Source organism: the organism of the source record quoted next, unplaced genomic scaffold (assembly GCF_019419815.1).
Source record: "Pyrus x bretschneideri cultivar Hongxiangsu unplaced genomic scaffold, Pyrus_bretschneideri_v1 Contig37, whole genome shotgun sequence".
NCBI classification, from domain to species: Eukaryota; Viridiplantae; Streptophyta; class Magnoliopsida; order Rosales; family Rosaceae; genus Pyrus; species Pyrus x bretschneideri.
In genome coordinates this window covers 4,715,127-4,736,899 of record NW_025999690.1, presented here as the reverse complement: position 1 = coordinate 4,736,899, position 21,773 = coordinate 4,715,127, and the positions used below count along the sequence as shown (strand labels likewise).

The following is a 21,773-nucleotide window of genomic DNA, read 5'->3' as shown; positions in this document are numbered from 1 at the left end:
GGTGTTAGTGCTAAGCCCAGGGCCAGGCTAGTCTTTCACGTGTTGTTCACATTAGCACCACACGCTCGCCTTGGATCTAAGTAGGTGTTAGTCCTGTCATACAGATTGCAATAGGCAATTCCGACTCATATGTGACAGCGAATAACGCTAGTCTTCACGTGATTGTAGCACTAGAGCGTATATTATTACACCTAGTCTTATCGTACAGGTCACATTAGGTGACTTCAACTCGTGTGTTAGCTTAGATGGATGAGCAAATTAGTTCAGTCGTACAAGTCGCATTAGGCAACTCCAACTGGTATGCTAGCATAGGTTGTTAAGCACCTGATTTTACTTATATTACTGTTGAGATTTCGTGATTTTGGGATCTCATGCCTTATTTATGTTTTGCAGGCTATAGTAAGTATTTTCATATTATACGTAATATGTATATTTTGGAAACTATACATGTTTTATGGCGAGGGGTTATAACATTTTCAAGGGTTTTTATTAAAACTTTATTTTCAGGCTCACTCATCCTTATTTTTCGCCCTTCCAGGTTTTAGTAGCTGAACTTTCATATCGACGAGGATTCTTGGCAAATCTTGGGGTAGACGGTTACCTTCGATGGTATAATTTCTCACCCTACTTTACTGTACTGTACTTATGCTCTGTCATCACGTGTGAATTTGGTTCATTCTCGCTCACAGCGCACTCTTGTATTTAGACACTTTTAGGTTTAAATTTATTTACATTTCCACATCACTACACTTTATAGGCTTCGTCACCCTCCAGGTATCGGCTAGCATAGCTCGATTCGAAGTCCAAGTGGACATTCCGGGTCAGGGTGTGTCATAAAGAATGTTGATAAACTCAACCTATTGTCTTGTCTCTCCACCCACCTTTTACTAAAATTTTGATACCAATTTTACCCTCTTGTAAAATGACATCTAATGATCAAAAGGAAAAAAAAAAAAAGATTCTCTTCTCTGTTCACCATTTCTTTGTCAACTATCTCAATCAATTCTTTCAAATAAGTATTTTCTTCATTTTATATTCCTCTAGTTTAATCATATATAATAGTTGTTTAAAACATTTTACCAATGTAATATTATTTAAATTTTGAAAAATGAAATGGAAGACTAGAAATAGGAATTGGACTTGGAGGGGTGGGATTGGTTTGTCGCAAATTTTAAATAAGGCATGATGATGAAATTTTAAGAATGCGGCATGAGGCTTGCGGCTTGATCGTGGGATTTGAAAGGGGAGGAAAAGGGGTTGCTTTGGGGGTTTGGAGAGCAATCGGCTGGAAATCTGGGAAGTAATTGGACTCTAAAATTCTAATGAGATTAAAAAGCGGGAAGGGAGACTTTGGCGATGAGTGGAGCCTCGATCGGTCATATCAGCACTCTAATATTTGTTCTTCTGAAAAATTAAAAATGGTATTAGAGGTTGTTTTAGAAATTAATAATATTGGGTGAAAAAATAGCATTTCAACTTTTTAGCTTTTTGTGGTGGTGGAATATAATGTTAGTCGGGAAAAAGACATTGGGTGGGAACATCAAAGTAAAATGGGCCTCACTAATTGCGTATTAAAGTTGTGTACATAATTTTGTTCGATAAATAAATAAATAAAAAATAATAATAATAAAAAAAGATGTTATTAGCACTTTAAAAAAGTCATAGTGCATTTCTGACAAGTATATTTTTTTTCAAAAAATAAAAAGTTTAGGATGCACGACAACTTTTTTAGTGCCAATAACATCACACATAAAAGACAATTAAATTTATTAAAAAAAAACTTTTAAATATGTCCTTAAATTTAAATTGTCATTTTTTATGAATCAAATTGTCATTTAAGTATCTGTATATAGGAATAAAATTGTAATTAACTTTTTCCTTTTGTAGAAGGATGTGGGGACATAGGTTTGATAGATCATTGATGGATAGGGTATTAAAAAAACTTTGGCATAATTGGCTTTTAAAGTTGCCAAAAATAAAATAAAATTGACAAAAAAAAAAAAGTAAGAGTCACCAAACAAACTCTTTACGCATGGGAAAAAAAGGCTAACTAAATTTTATACTTGCAAGGTTTGAGATGATTTTTTCTTCTTCTTTTGGTAATGAGAATGCATTTAATTAAACAATTTAAAAAAAAAAACTAATGAAAATGACTTGAAAACTTTGAATTTTAACGATAATGACAAAATAAAAGGTAAAGTGAATAGAACCATAATTAACTTTTTAGTGTAAAAATATGATTTTTCGTTAAAATAAACAGTATCAGAATCTTTTCGTTAAATTTTTTTAAAAAAAAAACCCAAAAACAAATAGCAAAAAGAAAGTTACATTAGCTCAAAACCAAGTCTAAAGCTCTAGAAGCAGAAGCCCATAATACTTGAAACCCTAACATCAAACTCTACACCCACACAGTTGCCGCTGCCGCCACTACAAAACCCCGATCGAAGGGGGTTGGGAAGACCGCAATCGAAGCAAAACCAAGATTAGTCCTTAAGTTTCATTTTTCTCACTTTGCCCCCAAATTGTATCAATTTATACCTTATAGATATTTAAACGTCTAAATATTCATTAAGTTGACGAGTTTCTTAGTCAATATGGTGCAGATATTACTTACATGTCATCATAATTACGAGTTTCATGCTCACCATGTCATCAATTTAATGAAGATTATATAAATCGTTAGACAAAGTCACAAAGTATAAATTAAGACAATTTTAAAACTTTGAAAGAGGCACTATAAAAAAATGGAGTTTTAAATAAAAACTCACGGTACTGTTTATTTTAACAAAAAATCACATTTTTAGACTAAAAAAATCAATCATGATATTATTCACTTTACCCTTTATTTTATTATTATCATTAAAACTCAAATTTTTCAAATTTTTCCATTAGTTTTCTTATAAAAAAAATTAAAAACACCTCAGATGAAGAGGTGCGTAACTCTTCATACAAGTTTTACAACTCACTGTCTCCCTGAAACCCTTTGTCTCTGTCTCATTGGAGTTTGTGCTTTCTGTAAATTTCTGTTTCTTTTGAAAGACAGACGGCCATGGACAAGTCACAGCAGAAGCAACTCTACCTCTTCTACTGTGCCGAGTGCGAAGACCTTGCTCGCCAGGTCGCTTCTCAGTCCGACCACATCATCCTCCAGACCATCAAATGGAGGTCCCCCACCTCCCCTCTCTCTCTCTCTCTCTCTAACATGCTCTCTCATGTTTTTTTCCCCTTTATTGTTCTGCTTGATAGTTTGCATTACTACCCATGTTACTAAATCTGATTTGTTTTGTCTATTAGTGATGAATTTGAGATGGGTACTTGTTATTTCAGCTAACTTAATGAAAACGAAAGTTGGGTAATCTTCTTTTGCCTGTTTAGTTTTCTGAAGGTAGTGATGCAATTAATATTAATTGAAGAAAACCAAATGAACCAAGCTTTTGTTCTTTTGTAACGCTTCTGCCCTATAAGAGTTTGGGAAAGTGGATAACTTGAATGCTGGGTAAATTGGAAAGTGTATGGAATCTTTTAGACCAGATAAGTGGGAATAGAGAAAAGATTTGTATCTGGGATGTCGATTAGTAATTACCGAAAGTTAAACTAGTCGCTTGTGTTATGCTTGTACAGATGGCTTCTGTTGTGTAATACTCAAATAAACCGTGTAAGATGAGTAGGAATACTAATTGAGATCGAATTTATACAGGAATTTTGATGACGGGTTTCCAAACATATTTATAAACAATGCACAAGATCTTCGAGGCCAACATGTTGCCTTTCTGGGATCCTTCAGCTCCCAAGGAGTTATCTTTGAGCAGCTTTCTGTAATATATGCACTGCCTCGACTATTCGTTGCGTCCTTCACATTAGTATTGCCTTTCTTTCCAACTGGTTCCTTCGAAAGAATGGAAGAAGAAGGGGATGTAGCAACTGCGTTTACCATGGCGAGAATGCTGTCAAATATTCCCATATCCAGAGGTGGCCCAACCAGTTTAGTCATCTATGACATCCATGCTTTACAGGTTTGTTCAGTTATGCTGGTTTTTTCGTCTTCTCTTTGTTCTCATGCATGAGCTTTTGAATTTTTAATATAATTAAACTTGTCATTTTTTTTACATTTTCTGACACAAATTCTTCTATCAAGTTGTTTGTACGTATAGATTCTATAATTTATACATATTTGTTTCATTGAGGTGTAATATAGTAGTGTGAGACTGTAAATTATCGCTTTCATTACTTTTTTTTTGGCTGAATATTTGTGTTAATTACTTCAGTTTAATTTTTATGCAGGAAAGGTTTTATTTTGGGGACCATGTTTTGCCTTTGTTTGAGACTGGAATTCCACTCTTAAAGCAGCGTCTCCACCAGCTTTCTGACTCCGATAAGGTGAGCATGCGCATTATCTTCCATGCGTCTCACAATGCTTCATTACAGTAAATTTTGTTTGGTTTCCATGCCTTATCTAGGAATGCTGGCTAACTAGCTGTATTTTCTGTACTTTTTTATATTTCCATACTAACTGTAGTCTGCTTCCAGATAGTTGTTGCATTTCCTGATGATGGAGCATGGAAGCGATTCCACAAGCAGTTGGATCATTTTCCCATGGTTAGTCTGAGTTTCTCTCAAAAGTGAGAATTATTTTGTATAATTTATTTCAAATATCACCTTTGTGAATTGGATATTGTTTAATTGCAGGTGGTGTGCAATAAGGTTCGTGAAGGTGACAAGAGGATAGTTCGGATAAAGGAGGGAAATCCTGCTGGTTGTCATGTAGTCATCGTTGATGACTTAGTGCAATCTGGCGGCACCCTAATTGAGTGCCAGGTAATGGCTCATAAACATTTTTCTTCCCTGCAGTTTATGTACCTTCAAATCTGTTGCTTCCGAATTTTGACAAGTTTAAGTTCTTTCAACATTGCAATTCCTCAGTTACTAGAATATGGCTAGCTTTATTTTATCGAGCTTGGACTAGATCATGGACCTTGCGCATGGCTTTGTTTTTTCGAAATTATTTGTGATTACTTCTCGTAGCTTTGTATCTGTTATCGTTATGTGTACGTCAGATACATTTCAAAATGTGATGCTTTCGGAACTTTAAATTTGCCTCAAATCATTCATTTTGTGTCCTTCGTATTCTGGCAGAAAGTTTTGGCAGCTCATGGTGCAGCCAAGGTTAGCGCTTATGTAACCCACGGTGTATTTCCTAAACGCTCATGGGAGCGGTTCACTCACAAGGATGGTAAGTACCTCCATGCTGTTGTCTATGTCGTGCTTGTAATTTCCATGAACCTTATTCCGATCCTGATTTGATATTCAGATGGCTTGGAGAAGGCATTTGCCTACTTTTGGATCACGGATTCCTGCCCTCTCACCGTCAAAGCCGTAGCTAATAAAGCTCCCTTCGAGGTGTTAAGTCTTGCAGGTTCCATTGCTGATGCTCTACAGACTTGAAGAGAGAAATAGTTCGATAACTTGCATAATCCATGACAGCATTATTCTACCGGCCAATTTCTGCGATATAAGAAGGCGAGTCCACCTTTTATTTTGCTAATGAGTCTCGACACATGGCTGATACAATTTGGTATATAATTCAGCTTAAAAGTATGTTCGCAAACACATTAGTTGACTTCAGGGTCACGCCCATTTTCTCTCTCCACACGCCCTTGTTTATTTTTGGCTTTCGGATTAAAGCAATTAAAAGAGAATTACAAGCCAGTGGCGACGCAAAATGCGCCTTGCATGACACATTAAACTTGTAACGTGACGCGCATATGATGCATTTGTTCGATTTAAATGTAGTGTGCTCACTGCTCATGGCACAAAACATGCATTGTCTGCTTATGTACTGTGCTCACTGCTCATGGCACAAAACATGCATTGTCTGCTTCGAATGAATCGTGCTCCCCAGTGCCATGTTTTGTGGCAGTCCAACATCTTTTAAAGGTACTTCGGCCAGCATTCTCTTTGAGAATCACACCCGGCACTGGATTTTCGGATTGCTCCGATGCACAGGATACACCGAGGTTTTTGGCCATCAGATCTTTAGTCTAAGAATTCAATGATCAATATCTGGGTGCATAGAATAAACCGGAGTATACTTTTAACTTGTGAGCGGGCACATAAATTTGTACAAGCACATGAGAGATATATAAACATCTGTACATCCATGTATTTACGTAATCCAGTACAAAGTTTTTCGGGTACATAACAAGACCAACGCATATGAACAAGCTGATTCTGTTTGTCCTCCCGCTATACAAACTTCTTTCATTTTTTTTGTTCGTTTTAAACAGCACCTGAATCCCTAAACCCGACAAGGCATTTCACCATGTAAACACGTAAATCGTATTTGCAAATAGGATTTGAAAGGCTCAGGACGTTACCCTTAAAAAAAGGGCAAAAACCGAAGGGAGAGATTCTGCAGAAACCTGTTGAGTAATGCATATGGCTGCAGAGAGACTTCACAATTCAGCGATATGCTTCACCTTATTCGACTCCCTTGGTTGAATAACAATTTGCACCTCTACAAATTAACTAAATGCTCTAGGCCGCTTTCACTTCAATAAGTTCCTCAGTAAATATCAGAGGTATCCAGCACTCAAAAGCAGACACTAGCCATAATTTAGTTATTATACGCCCCGTAGCTTGACTTCTTTCTCTACACTGTACACTTAACTATGCACAAGTTAGCAGCCCTACCCCCTGATCAGGCGAGTAAGTTATAACGATACGCTGTTAACTGTTCTCTGGCTTCTCATCCAGATCCCCCTTTGGGCTGTCCAATGAGTCTCCTGAGTAAGATCCATCTGGCTGCCGAATACATATGTTCAAATTTCTGGAAAGGTAATTTTCCTGGAGGATTGACAAACATACTGAAATCAACAGAAAACAATACACGGTATTCGAATGACTTAGCAGAGTCAATGTTGAGGTCGAATTATGAAAATTAACCACACAAAAAAGACAGATAAATCCAACATATAACCTGGTCAGTAGTCTCTTGGCCTTCCGAGTGGAAGAGAATGGGCCGGCAACGCTTGTCCTCATTCATTAGGCTTGAATTCTGAAAATGAGTCACCAGGGCAGTTTTGCCCTGGATTCGTGCATATGCCAATGAAGCAACTTTTTCACTGTTAAACTTCTCCCACTTTTTCCCATTAAATGCCTGCAGCAATTTTAATTGTACAAGTACTTGTAAAAATTGAACGTGTTCCAAATAGTTTTAACTCTGATTGATGAATTTATAAAGCATTCTCGTATTAACGGTTAAATATTTGGATATAGTTCTTGGGATTGACCAGCAACAAACAAACGGACAAAAATAACCAAAACTGACCTCATAAAAGGCTATAATGTGGGTAGGAGACACCATATTTATGAAGGCATACCCCACATTGCACTTATTCTGCCAAAAAAAAAAAAGAAGTTTGTTCCACTAGCATCAACTTGCAGAAATTATAGAGCAATCACATCAGTATTAGTGCAAAGAATTACCTTAAAGTCAATTGGCAAGTAGAGAAAGTCGTATGTACCACAGTGGCTTTCATCAATAGCAGCCAGCAACATTTTGGAAGTGTACCTAATATGAGAAAGACAATATAGAGCAAAATGATTACAGGTATTCAAAACCATAACCCACCAAAAAAACAGCTGCACACATCTACTTTTGAGGCTGATTACAACTTTTACTTACTTGTTCGGGATGTTTTTTATCATTAAAGTAGTCCTAGTATCTTCCCCACTGACAATTTTATCTATATCAAGTTGATACTGCTTTTTGCTATCCATCTGATTCCCAGGATTCTCTATTCGCCGACTTCTACCACGATCAGCCAACATCTCATTGATGGTTGCTGCCGGTCCAGTATATGAACCATTCCCAAGGTACAAAGGACCATGCTTTGGCATTGACATCATTCTGAAACTAGGTGAGCCATTTTCAGTAATGTTTCCGGGAAGACCAACACCAGCACTCAAAGTTGCACGACCACCCATGTTCATCATGTAATTCCCACTGTTGCGACTTAAACCCATGCCCCCAAACGCTGGATTCATGAACGATGTTTCCGGTGAATCTGGGAAAAAACCAAAATGCCTCTCTAGAGGAACACCACCGGATGGAGCAGACCCCACATGATGGTTGTGTGAACCGAGGAAAGAGCCATGCCGGCTGGCCAATGGAAAGCCTTGCCCCTGTCCACTGGATGAAAATGGATGCCCCACAGACGAGGTTGGCCAGGCAGAAGAACTAGGCTCAGCAGAAGGAGATGGAGATGGACTGCCCCAGAGAAACTGAGGACCTGACAAAGTTCCAATCCCTGATGAAGTTGAATTTGACTCACCCAATGAGATGGGACCTGGACTTGCGCTTAATTTCTGCTCTGGATAAGAATGAGAAAGTTGATACGCTGCTCCTTGTGTTGATGGAGAGTTGCTATACATCTGATTTATATGGTTTGCCCTTCCTTGGTCCTTACCAATAGGCGCGATCTTTGGAGAGTTAGAAAAATGAGCTGGGAGAATTGAAGCTAACCCAGGCAAATGGTTACTGTCTGGACTGAGGCTTCCCAGACCCGGAGACTTACTAAAAGCATATTGATTATGCTCAATGGGGCTTCCAATATGTGCCCAGGTACCTGTCATGGTAGCCATTGTTTTAGCTCATAGCTGGATGTTCATTCCAATACCAATACAGTAATCAATATACACAAGCACAAAGATAATTGAATTCCAGATCTGAGAGATCTACCTGGAGGAGAGTTGGTCACAGGTGAACCCACTTGATGCCTGAAACTCCGAGTTTCATCCTGTTCAAGCTCTTGAGTAAGTTGTTGCATCAAGCTACACAAAACAAAAAGTGCGATGAATTAATTATTTACCCCACTTAACGGTTTAACGACAACATCAACATTAAGTCTGTAGTATGGATTCAGAGGGGTTATATGTACAGCACAAAGGAGTTGAAACATAACAGAACAGTGATATCCAATGATCAAAGCCGCATCTAGACAGTCTACATATAGCAGAAGATCTATGTATTAAATAAGCTACATATTGCACCGGACCTCTGTATTGGATGAGTAAACGAAAAAACCTTTGAAAGTATATCCCTGGATATGATTCCAACAGATCTAAGTTCTCATAAACACTTCAGATTAATCTTCACCACAAACTTGTATTTGTTGTGAACCTGATTCCGTACAATAATTGACAGTGCTTGAAGACACGTATAGAGTCATCCACTAAAGGAAAAATATATTCTCTTGGATATAATTGAGTTTTGGAAATACGACTAGTTAATCACAACTGAGATCCAAGAAAACCCTTTTGCCTCGCTATTTGCCACTCTTAGGAAATTACAAAGATGATAAAATTCAGGGCAAAGCAAAATGCCTGAGCTCAAATTGTCTAATTGTTGCAGAACCCGCAGTCAGTAAATTGATACTTACTTTCTACGTGCTCCACCAGGGCGGCTGTGTTCGAGCTTTATGCGTTTCCCAGCTATGTCACTCCTATTTAATGCCCTTAAAGCTGCCTCTGCAGCTCTAACATCATAAAACTCAATGAATTTATGGTGTCTCTTGTGTGGGGTTTCCCGGATCTGCATTTTGTACTCTTGAAAATTCAGATTTTATACAACCAATGAAGACAGCGAAAGGGTGCACAACTGCACATGCAATACAAGGACAATAAGAAAAAGACATATCATTTTCCACAAAAGTTTACCTCTTTGACTTCCCCATAAGCCCCAAATATCTGTCGAAGGTCATCATTTGACACTGATGCATCCAAATTAAACACCACAAGAGTTCCTTGGTTGATATCCTTTTCTGAAGGGTTGTCCTGAATTTCAGCAGAGAAAAGGACAGATGCATTATGAATATTGTAATTGAATCACAAGGGACAGAACAAATTATAATAGAAGACATTTATTCAAACCTTGGGAATTGAAAAATGAATGTCGAGTTTCCTCCGTCTCAAGGGCTTGTTCTGTAATGCACGCATTGCAGTGCGAGCAGCTCGGATGTCATAGTAAGATATCATCACGAAGCCCCTATGCTTGCATGCAGTGTATAAAGTTCTGATATCCCCATATTGCTACAAAAAGTTGAGAGTTCTTTGAATGAGTGAAAAATTATATACATGCATTTACAAGAACTTTTATTTTTAAAGGGGAATAAAATCAGAAAAGCACTGCCAATACCAAATTAAGAGCAAATTCTCCAAAAGATTAGCAAGGGCAGAATGACCAGTGCACCAAATTCATAATCTAAAAAAAGACTGCAGCAAAGAACTTCCCACTGACAAGAATGTTGGCACAGGCTTAAAATTATCTCTAATGAATAATCGGAGTACATTACTCCGAAATGTAGCAGATTGAGGTCTCTAACATTAACAGGATTGTTATTAAATTACTAAACCCAAATCCTACTTGTATTAGTCAATGAGTTCGCTAGTGCAAGTTACAACAATATGGACCAAGAAGACAAAGAGAACCAAAATGGAACTCCAAAACCCCCAACTCAACAACCGGAAAGAAAACAAATCATCATTGAACCAACACATAGAAAAAACAAGCCAGTCAAAGAGGCCATATAAAACTGACAACCACAGTAGCATACCTCAAATAGAGTTCTCAATTCAGAGTCCTCGACATTACTGTTGATATTTCTAACAAACAAGGTTCTAGATGGATGCTCTCCATACGGGTGCTCCCCAGCCACAGCTCCCACACCGTTTGGAAGGACATAAAGACCAATTCCATTTGGAACAACCCCATCAGATATGCCTAGTTTTGACATGCCAATACTGATGCTATCCTGGGACTCAGAATCCAATTCCATTCCACCTCCACTTCCAAACAGATCGTACTCTTCCATCTCCTCCAGCTGATTAGGCAATCGACTTAGATCAAAATCATCCATTATGCCTGCTAAGAGATCATCTTCATCATCAGGAAGCATGACCCTGAATGCATTTGATTCATCATTTTCAAGTGGATCCTTAACCTCATTTTCTTGCTCAACATTGCTTGATTTGGGTAAACTATCATCAACAGACTGACCAAAATGCTCCGAAACAGAAAAGTTCACTGCATATTCGGTAAATCAAGTCTCAACATTCTACAGATAGGGATAACGTTTTCATTCAAAAAAATAACTTGCACGTACACTTTTCATGTGGAAGGACAGGTAACGAACTCGAAAACAAGCTAGTATCACTTGATTCATGGTATGCCTCAGTTGCACGAAGGGTCCCCCATGCTTTACTTTCAGATTTTCTAGGATTGTTAGCAGATGGAATCTTGAAGGCCCCTACAAAATTGGTTATAAATGACTGATCAAGAGAAACATCCAGCATCCATAAGGAAATATATGTATATAGCATATGTACGTGGCTATGCTCCTGTGCAATGCTTCCATCAGTAAAGAAAAGAGAGGGAACCTTCAGAATGACCAAATATCGTATCCCCTAAATGTTTCTCCATTGAACCACTTTCTGAAAAAACAAGGGAAGTAAATATATAACGTTCAGTTATTACCAAACTCTCAAAATGTATTTTGCTAGTTCAGAAAACATGCATACGTAGATGCAGATACCTCACATGTATCCAAAAATATTAACGAACAAATAATACAGACAGAACTCAATATGGTGCAAAAAATAAAAACAAAGAAAGTTGTGAAGTTTATCCTGAGTTCAAGTGCATGGTTAAAAACGTCGTTTGGGTGACTATACAAGGTAAAGGTAGTCCTGAATCCCAATCATGTTGCTCCGCATATTTCATTATCGTGCTCTGTATGTTTCATTAGGATTTTAACATAATTTATAGCTAACTTAACAACTCCAAAAGCAAAGACTTTAGCTAAGTTCCACAGTGTTTCTATAGTTGTGAGTCAACAGAGCAATCAACATAATGTGACTCACCACGTACAGAAACTGGAAAGCATCAATAACTGATCTTCATTTTAACCAAGAAAAAACAGAAGAGCATCAGAATATGTACACATATATGTCAGAACTATCATACTTGGAGAGGCAAATGAGTACACTCACAAATTTATAAATAAAAAAATCTGCGAACAAGTATACAGACAAATTTATGCAGGAAGAATATAATCAAAGGACTAAGTATTCAGCAGCACTAAAATCAAACATCCACCAGAATTGCCGACGATCGGATGGACTGATATCGCTACAGATTTCTCTACCATTATCAACAGGGTCTATCAGAACCCATGCAAGTTTTCGAATTGATGGGGGTCAAATACTATCAGCTTGACAGATTGCCCAAAAAATAAAATGATAAGTCAAACATGATCAAATTGTTTGCAAATTAAGATGAAAGAAACAGAAAAAGTAGCTCAAAAACCCAACTGGGTAACAAGTAAGCGAAGTTCCCAACTCAAATTTAGCATGCAAATTCAACAAATGGCCTTAAATGTTGAAACTTTCTCTACACCTACCTACTTCAGAACCCAAAATTAGCTCCAAATTACCCAACTTTCCCTCAATAGCAAACTAAATTCACAAAAAGTAGAAAAACCCACATGCAATATCATCACCCAATCACATGCAAAAATCCCAAAACTTCAAAAAAATCGAACGAACGAAAAACCCAAATTCGAATTACCTCAATCAATTCCGAAAAGGGGAAAGAATAGAGAAAATTGAAAGAGTGTAGGGAGAGAGAGAGAGAGTAGAACAAAAATAGCAGTTAGAGAGAGTCCATTGGAGTTGGGTTATCTGGCATACTGAATTCGAGAGCTCTTTGTCATGATCATGGAATTCTAGAAATAGAAAGAGAGGAGAGGAGAGGAGAGAGAGGGTCTATGCGCGTGAGAGTTTCGTAGAAGCAGAGATATTTGTTTCGTCTACTCCTCTACTTCCTTCTCTCTCGCCGGGAAACCAGAGCGAAAATGTAAGAAAATTGCTTCTCAGAAGAAAATCCAAAATTGCAACACCACAAACTCCAAAATTATATTAAAATTTGGGGGAAAAAATGGAAAAAAAAAAGAGTCAAATGATTGGAGGCAAGTAGCACTGGCAGCAGCAGAATTACAAAATTATTATATATATATTTTTTTTTACTATTATTTTTCAGACACTCACACACAAACCATCACCAAAACACAAAGCTCTCTCTCTCTATCTCTCTCTCTCTCTCTCTCTCTCCTCTTTTACTCTCTCTATCTCTCTCCTCAACCAGAAATTCGGCTGCGTTTGAATCTCATTTGGCGTCCGTTGACACGAAGCTTTTGAGAGATGTGACACGCCACACTCCAAGTCCTTTACAAATTTCAGATAATTTCGCGGGGGTCTTTGACCCTCGTTCCAGCTGGAATTACGCAACTGCCATGCTTTCCCTCTCCTTTCGGTGCTACGTGGTACTTTATGATTAGATAGGGCGCCGGGTTGCCCAATGGGAGGGGGATTGGAGGGAGGTTTCGGGGGTGGTGGATGCAGGGGATTATTGTATCACTTTAAGTGATGGGGTAGCTGACGTGTCGTTGCGTCGACGACAGAGTCGGGTTCCACTATTTTTCTACGGTATGGCATGATGGAATATACTAGAGCCATTTGGTAGGGGCCACGTGTTTTTGTCGTGGGTCGACTTTATCCGAGCCTCCGAGAACGGGTTGGACCCAACCCGCTGCACCTTATGGGCTGGCCCTTTTAATAGGCACGAACATGGGCTGGGCATGCCTTAGTTCATTTGAGTATTTGAAACAAAAATAAAAATGAAATAGTGTTTATGTTTGTAAGGAAATTCATGCTGTAATTATATGATTCTATTTGATTAAATGTTGAATTAATTTTGTTAGTGGTGCATTGCATATATACTCATTAGACATCTTTTACTTGTTTTTTTTCCAATTCTCATTTTACTGCCCTCAACCTCAAGTATTGTGAAATTTACATTTTGCTATTCTTAGTTTTTTTCGTCTCACTTTCATACCTAAAGTTAAGATTTGCTCTCAAGTCTCAAAAAATTTAAAAGGAGCGTTTTGATATAGGCGGCTTGTTTTTTAATTTTTTTAGACTAAACATACACTCTTTTGAAATTTTGATCAAACATTTTCCTAAAATTTTGGTTATTAATTTCAGTTTTTCACATAAGTTCAATTTTGTTTAGAATTTAGCTTTTCATGACTTTTCCTAGACATTTCGTTTTCATTTTCTTTTTCTTTTCCTCTTATCCCTATATTTATGCATTTATTATCCATCTCTATACATTTTTTTATTGTTTGTTATAATTGTACTTTTTTTTTTGTGAATATAGTAGAATAGTATATAAAAAAAATTGTCAGATTTTATTATTTAGAAGACCCAACACATAATAAAGATTTGTTTGATTATATGGCTACGTCTAGTTTCCTATAATATGGACACATTTAGTTGTATAGTGGATTTGATTTTGTGTATTTCTCAGTACATTTGGAATGTAAATGTACCAAAAGGGTTATTTGACAGAGACATTTGGTTTTGTGGTACATTTGTGATTTTTTGTTCATTTGGTCTTTTGGTACATTCAGAATCTAAACGTACCAAAAGGGTTACCTGACAATGGGCACATTTGGTTTTATGGTATATTTGAAATTTTGGTACATTTGGTTTCTATGTACATTTGAAATCTAAACGTACCAAAAGAGTTACATAACAATGGGTACATTTGGTTTTATGGTACATTTGGTTTCTCGGTACAATTGAAATCTAAACGTACCAAAAGTCGATACTTTTGTTCTCAAATGTACCATAAGTTTTAAGGAAAACTAATGAAAAAGGCTTGAAAACTTTGAGTTTTAATGATAAAAACAAAATAAAGGGTAAAGTGAATAGTACCATGATTGAATTTTTAGTGTAAAAATGTGGTTTTTCGTTAAAGTAAACAGTACCGTGGGCTTTTCGTTAAAACTCCCTAAGTTTTAATTATATTTTTTATATATTCATACGTGAAAAAATATGTATTGAAGACTTTTATTGAGACATTGTCAATAGAAAGAGAAATTTTTTTTTTTTTTAAATACTGATAATAAGGTAATGAGGAATTGGTTAATTAATTTTTTATTTTATTTTATTACAAAAATGTCATTTAATGCATAGAAGGGGATTGATGAAATTAAATTCCTATATTATATGTAATTAGTTGATAAGCTACCTGTTTGGGCCCGAAATAATATTGTTGGGCCGAGCAGAAGGTTATGCTCGGCCCAAGGCTGCATCAAATACTATGGGCCGAGTGGTAAAATCCGAGCCGGTTAACAGGGTCAGTCGAGTCCTATCCTAAGAAGGAGTAGTCCAGATAAACAGAAAGGGTCGAGGAAGTCTTGGTGCAACCAGGATTCCCAGCCGGCAGAGAAGAAAGCCTCGGAAGAGGGGAAAATTCAAAGTCCTAATGGGGGTAGGTTTGTTCGAAGTGAAGTTGGAACAGGACAAAGACTCCGAATCCAGATAAGGTGCGAGTTGGTCTCAAGGAATGGGGGCTATAAATACAAGAAATCATGCAATGCAGAGGACCTTCGATTCAACATACAATTGCCCTGCGCAAAGCCTCTCATACTTCTTGAGATTTTTTCCTTTTCTCTTCCGCCAACACACCTTCAGTTTGGATAAACAGTACTGTGGAGGCACCCGGCGAACACCTTCAGTTTGGATAAACAATCATTGTTGCCGTAGAATCAGCCGACCGAGAAGCACCTTCAGTTTGGATAAACAGCACTGCGTCAAGGCCGACTGGTTACCTATCTAAGTCTTGGCCGAGAAGGGTTTTCAAACCCTTGTTGGTAGAGGTCACCTTGCTAGCCTTCTCGACATAGTAAGGTGTTACGAATTACGTTATTCGGCGTACTGGACGCCGAGTGATTTTATGATTGGATACTCACAATTGAGTTTCAGAGTTCGGCATTCCGACGGCCGAACTACATTCACCATCAAGACATACATCACATTTGAGTACCTGTGTCCATATAGTTTGGTGTCGATTCGACGTGCCTATACTCTTACGAATATAATCACAGTGACCGAATTGGGCGCCGACGATTTGTGAACTTCGCAGAATTAGTAGCCTTGTCTTCAGGCTCTAGAACCCAAAAACCGAGAGCGTTCCTTCCTAGGTCGCAGTCGCAAGATAAAGAAGTCAACAACGCGCTCAACGCAACATCAACGAATTTTACTCCTCAGCCGACGAGTTGGCACGCCCCGCATTCAACCGAAGGACGTAGTTAGCTTATTAGTTACTCGGCCTGCGTGCCACGTAGGTTTTGTAATTTTTAGGGTTAACACTACCTTATTCCTCTATATAAGTGCATTTAAATTAATGACATGGAAATTAAATAAATAGAAAATTATTGAGGTGGCAATTAATCAAAGAACCTTAATCAAATCTTTAAAAGTGATGAATGTTTAATTTAACAACTATATAAAAGATGTAGGCATTCTAATTCAAATTAATCCTTTTTTTTTTTTTTGAAAAGTTAAATAGTAAAATACAGGATAAAAATATAAATTCTCTCAACCACTTCCATCTCCACCCGTGCAACCTCTTACATATCATCCCCATCAACCCACTCTAAATCTACACCAATGCAACCCCCTCTATCTTTATTCCAATAGGTACTCCACTTACCCTCATCCATCTACGTGTCAAACATGTTCGTGTGGCTTATCTCTGTCGTGCTGTAAAAAACACTACAAGTATGAATTGATTAGTTTTTTATGATTTTAGAATTTTTTGTGGAGTTAAAGGCATGTCACGTCATCGTTTAACAGTTGACTTAACGGTTAAGTAACCGAAGTATGATTTTGGAAACAAATTGTAACTTTAGGTATGAAGTGAGTTGAAAAAAAAAAAAAAAAAAAAACTAAGGGTAGCAAAGTACGAATTTCATGATAATTGAGGGTAATAAAGTGAGGATTACCCTTTATTTTATTTTTATTTTTTACTAAAATAAGTATAAATGCGAGACAGAAAGATGTACTCAAAAGTCTTGAGTTTGACACTCTTGGCTAAATTGCTTCAAGCCAAATACTATCATTCTTCGTCTTTTTTAGAAGCGTCAGTGGGAAGGGGAACTTCATAGGGCTGGAAGGGAATTTTGCAGGGGAGGAAAGTGTTGGTTGGCATACGATAGAGGGTTGGAGATGGGAAGAGTATCCAGATTGTGAAGGACCTATGGTTGCCTACGCCGCATACGTTTCAGGCTATTTTGAGACATGAGAGCATCTCCAAAGGAGATGTCAAATTTTAAACATAAAATTTGAATTTGACAGCCTATGTGGTATTTTGACATCTTTCAAAATTTTGCTCTCCACTCGGTATGTCAAATTAAATATTATTTTATTACGCTATTTTTTTTCTTTTATTTTATTAAACTATTATTTTATTACCCATTTCGACATCTTTCAAAACCCCCGGATTTCCTCACTTCACTCCTTCAGGCATGGAAGCTCTGCAAGCTTCCCTCCCGCAAGTCCCTCACACCCAATTCGAACCTGACACTAATACAATCAAACGCAACCTCCGAGAACAGTGCGATGTACGACATAGAGAAGCTGAAGAATGAGGAGTCTTTCTTATATCTGGCTTCTGCGTTTGACTTTTTGCTTTTCTTCTCTCTGTTCTCTCTCTAGTTTTCCAAAATTTAAGCTTCAGTCTTTCTAGCTTCTTCGTTTTCCTTCAGCGTTTCCCATAAAAAAATTAATAAAAAAATATTTGAAGTTGCTGTCAAATTTGACAGTAATCTCTTTGCTGCCAATCCATGTCAAGCACCACATAGGAATTGGCATTTCGGTTGGAGAATATTAGTGTAGTCTTTTATTACTATTATAACTTATGTGGACATTTTGACATCTCCTTTGGAGATGCTCTAAGGAGATGCCTAGAATGGTTGCCGACATTGTGGTCCTTGGGGTAAATGGAAGAGGGATATTATTGAGAGGTGTTTCAATGATGAGGAAGCTCGTATTATATTATGTATGCCGCTTAGCCAATTTGGATGTCCTGATCGTATTATTTGGCATTACACTCGGAATTGGGTGTATTCAATTAAATCAGGGTATATGATGGCTCAAGAGATAAATCGGAATAGGGAGCTTGGATGGAAATGTGTGGGACAATCAAGTAGGGCAGACACTAAGGATCCGGTCTGGATGGTATTATGGCAGTTAAAGGTTCCTCCTAAGTTTTGCCATTTCGTTTGGAAGGGGTGCAAGAATATCCTTGTTGTGCGTACTAATTTGCAGTGTCGGGGGATTTGCTTAGAGCCTAGTTGCCCGTTCTATGTAGACGATGTGGAAACGCAGGTTCATCTATTCTTTCGTTGCCCGTTTGCTCGTATTTTTTGGTTTGGTTCTCCGTTTCAATTAGATGTGACAATGATTGTGGGTGAGGATTTTTTGGAGAGTTGGAATTGGTTGTGTAATAAATATGGCGAAGAGGGAGAGGTTGGTGATCTAATGCGTTGGGTGGTTTGTGGAGGATATGGAAGTGTCGGAATAGTGTGGTGTTTTGAGAAGGTTGATGTCAAACCTAGTGTTGCGTTGGAACTACTTCGACAACAATGGGGTGAGATTGTGGGATGTAAGGGGGAACATGCACAGCAACCAGGGCGTGGGCAGCAAGTGAGAAAGGCGAGCCACGAAAGGCGGATAAAGCCTCCATTTAGAACAATCAAAGTGAATTGTGATGGAGCTTGGTGTACTTGCACTGGCTTAGGTGGTTTTTTACGGGGATTTTTAATGGTGCTAGAGGTGTGGGAAAAATTCTATATGAATCAAGCATCATGGCAGGAGGTGAAAACAATGAGATCGGCATTGTTGGCTTGTGTGGAAAAAGGTTTTGGGGTTGTTCAGTTGGAAACTAATTCAAAGGTCTTCATGGACATGCTTAAGGGGATCTTGCAACCAAAGGCAATCATGGAAGGTATTCTATGGGATATTAACCATATTAAACGACAATTATGTTTAGTAGAGTTTCTTTTTACTCCTTGTGTTTGTAATGGGGTTGCGCATCAAGTGACATCTTATGTCACGCGTGTGGGGGTAGTCATCTGTAGGATTGCTTTGAGCCAGAGTGGTTATTTAATTCTCTGGCTTCTGATGTAAACATTTAAATTCGTATTTAATAATATCTAATTTTCAACAAAAAAAAAAAAGGTCTTGAGTTCGATTCTCTCTGCTAACATATAAAAAAAATAATAAACTATAACCATATTCCACTTATTGAGAGAGAAAGTTGGCACTCGTAAAGAGATGGTTATTTAATAAACTATAACCATCATAGCCTACATGGTTATGTAAATTATATGTTTCTTGCAATTAAACAAATTAGATAATCAAAACTTAAAAACTATTTTTTTCACTCATGTAACAGCCAAAAGTAAAAACCGAGCCTGAACCTTAAGGATGTGTTTCTGCATTTGTAATTAGATGAAAATAAAGAGTTCTGATTCTGATTACGAATTATTCTTATGTTTAATATGATATGAAGGAATCAAGACTACATAAAAATTGAATTCAACTCCTCCTTTTGAAGGAACTAGATTCCTTGGTGGGAGGTGGGACTTTAAGAGTTAGGTGCAATCAGGAATACATGAATTTTACCCCTCACACCCTCACATATTTTATAAAATTATGGATTATATTATAAAGAGGTAGAAAGTTTCTATAATTATAAGGATATGTTGTTATGGAAATTAAAGTTATTACCCAGCACATAAGTTAATTTATTTAGAACATGGGGAGTTAAGTAATTATACTGGTTTTAATTCCGATTTAGGGGTATTCAGTAAACAACTTTTATGAAATTAGCATCATTCCTACTCTGATTTCACACAGTTTAGTAAACAACTTCCATAAGAATTCGATTATGATTTCTACTCAATGCTACTCATTCTCAATTCAATTTATTTGATTACGTAAAATCTTTGTGAGCATGGGCCCCACTTTTGTATTATGTCTAAATGGGCTATTAGATGTAGATGGACCACTGGTGCATGACATAGCAGATCCAATCCTTTCAAATCTTTTTGGGAATTAGCCCAAAATAGCTATACAAGGAGAAAAGAGCCTGACTTGTAAATTCCAATTGCATGGTATTTGCATGAAACATCAAACAAGGAAACCTACCTAGCAAGTTTGTACATTAGTTTCTCATCTGCTTAGTTTCTAGAGGGAAACGTGTTGACACTTGGAATCTTCTAAAAATATGTAGTTGATCACATGCAAAACGAGCGAGTTATGCAAATATTTATTACTTATCATTTGCTTGACTTAGTTGTAGTTCACATTTCTCACCTTTCTTCTCTTCATATTTGCTTTTACTTCGACAGCAATCATTCTTCCAAACCAACTCTTCGGCCTCATTTTTTACATGTTATTGGACGGGATTGGCTAATTTTAGTCGGTCGTCCTTCTGAATTTTGATTATTAGTTGTCATTTGATGGCAGTAACTTACAAGTCAAAATTTAACTTACCGTATGTAATTTGAAATTCTTGACCTCATTTGGAGTAAATGTTTGTCATTGTTATTAGTGTAAGATGGAAATTTCACTGGAGGGATCAATATGTTTATTAGTCGTGTGCTTATATGATCATTTATGGCTCGTTTGGTGGGCTAGATGAGATTAGAGCTTAAGAGAAGATTAGATTGACATGAACTTGTAAGACTTGACTTGTAACTCATATTTAAAGACAAATTAGATAAATTACTTTATTGTAGATTCATAACTCATCATGTTTAGTCCATTCTGAACTCAAATTTATTTTAATTAGTCATAAACTATCTCAACCATTCAAATCAGAATGATCGTCTCATGTATGCGTGGCATATGATGACCACCACTCACACAAGTACCGCAATTGTATCAAAAGCAATTTATAATTGGACATCTAGGTCCCAACCTCCCCAACTATAGACGTGAAAGTAATTACAAGTGAAAACGAAAGTGCAAGTGTGGAACTCCAAGTAGCCACATATTAGTGCTTTTGGCCTTTCGGGTGCCTGAGCTGCAAGCACGTTGGCATCAAGCATTTATTTATTGAGTGGTGCTTTTCGCACCTCTATTTTTTATCTAATTTTTATCATTTAATAATCTTTCATTTATTTGATATGACCACAAACAATTCAGAAAAATGTGTCGGTAAAAAAATTTGTGTTGAAAGCACCACACTGCCCGTTTGATTGAGTAGATAAGGAGAATGCTATTAACACATATTTTTATTTTTCATAAATTTTTATTGATTTTTTGTTGTTATTATTTTTTAACTCATTCGATTCGATAATTAAAAATAAAAAAGATGTGTAAGAAATAAAAATTAGTATAACGATAATGTTATACTTGATCAAGAGGAATGCTAAGCTGATTCTCTTAAAAATAGAACTCTTATAGACTTTCTGCACCTCATGTTTTTAGTATAATATTTTATAATATTAACAAATAAATTAACGTTAAATTATGAGATGATAAAAAGTCTATGAAGAGTCTCACTTTAAAAGATAAGCTTGTCAATTATGCACCATGCAATTTGCATACCGACACCTGTCGGATCCTACCATCACACAACAGTATGAAGAAGGTTGCAGGGTCACCCACTTTCCCCGACGGTCACACAGCTTGCTCAAGGAAACGACGGCCACAGCTTGCTCAAGGAAAGTTCACGTGGCCGCGTGGGGCACATGGAGGACATCGACACGATGGGATACACTTGCAATGGAGGTTACGGATATCCTTTTCATTTCTTTGCCTTCCCCAACGATTACACACAAATAATACAAATACGT

The 21,773-nt window shown here is 37.2% G+C and overlaps 2 protein-coding genes across 8 annotated transcripts; one reads left to right on the top strand and one right to left on the bottom strand.

Moving 5' to 3' along the window:
* The first annotated feature begins 2,948 nt into the window (after nucleotides 1-2,948).
* Nucleotides 2,949-5,607, top strand: LOC103966063 (ribose-phosphate pyrophosphokinase 4). The gene is made up of 7 exons (XM_009379194.3): nucleotides 2,949-3,165; nucleotides 3,698-4,013; nucleotides 4,282-4,377; nucleotides 4,528-4,596; nucleotides 4,687-4,815; nucleotides 5,134-5,230; nucleotides 5,309-5,607. The coding sequence occupies exons 1-7, from the start codon at nucleotides 3,050-3,052 to the stop codon at nucleotides 5,440-5,442; spliced, it is 957 nt and encodes a 318-aa protein (XP_009377469.2). The 5' UTR covers nucleotides 2,949-3,049; the 3' UTR covers nucleotides 5,443-5,607.
* A 529-nt stretch (nucleotides 5,608-6,136) lies between these two features.
* On the bottom strand, nucleotides 6,137-13,215 carry LOC103966073 (protein MEI2-like 2). Of its 7 annotated transcripts, none has more exons than XM_048563940.1 (14): nucleotides 12,626-13,212; nucleotides 11,920-11,953; nucleotides 11,437-11,490; nucleotides 11,163-11,306; nucleotides 10,614-11,083; nucleotides 9,931-10,089; nucleotides 9,718-9,834; nucleotides 9,441-9,592; nucleotides 8,741-8,832; nucleotides 7,685-8,627; nucleotides 7,486-7,570; nucleotides 7,328-7,396; nucleotides 6,977-7,156; nucleotides 6,137-6,843 (listed from the first exon to the last, which is right to left on the bottom strand). In XM_048563940.1, exons 3-14 carry the CDS (start codon nucleotides 11,477-11,479, stop codon nucleotides 6,727-6,729), a joined length of 2,571 nt encoding a protein of 856 aa, XP_048419897.1. In that variant the 5' UTR covers nucleotides 11,480-11,490; nucleotides 11,920-11,953; nucleotides 12,626-13,212; the 3' UTR covers nucleotides 6,137-6,726. The 7 variants fall into 7 exon arrangements, with proteins under 7 accessions (XP_048419897.1, XP_048419896.1, XP_009377495.2 ...); XM_048563939.1 differs by having other exon boundaries at nucleotides 11,920-11,948; XM_009379220.3 differs by having other exon boundaries at nucleotides 11,920-13,212.
* Nucleotides 13,216-21,773: the final 8,558 nt, after the last annotated feature.

What these genes read in the sequence shown, in the direction of transcription:
- LOC103966073 (XM_009379220.3), bottom strand. Translation starts at nt 11,479, where the DNA reads ATGGAGAAACATTTAGGGGATACGATATTTGGTCATTCTGAAG. An exon ending in TGTGACCAACTCTCCTCCAG is followed by an intron (nt 8,628 to 8,740) that starts GTAGATCTCTCA and finishes CTACCATGACAG; the next exon opens with GTACCTGGGCACATATTGGA. An exon ending in ATAAAAAACATCCCGAACAA is followed by an intron (nt 7,571 to 7,684) that starts GTAAGTAAAAGT and finishes TTCTCATATTAG; the next exon opens with GTACACTTCCAAAATGTTGC.
- LOC103966063 (XM_009379194.3), top strand. Translation starts at nt 3,050, where the DNA reads ATGGACAAGTCACAGCAGAAGCAACTCTACCTCTTCTACTGTGCCGAG. An exon ending in ATGACATCCATGCTTTACAG is followed by an intron (nt 4,014 to 4,281) that starts GTTTGTTCAGTT and finishes ATTTTTATGCAG; the next exon opens with GAAAGGTTTTATTTTGGGGA. An exon ending in GCACCCTAATTGAGTGCCAG is followed by an intron (nt 4,816 to 5,133) that starts GTAATGGCTCAT and finishes GTATTCTGGCAG; the next exon opens with AAAGTTTTGGCAGCTCATGG.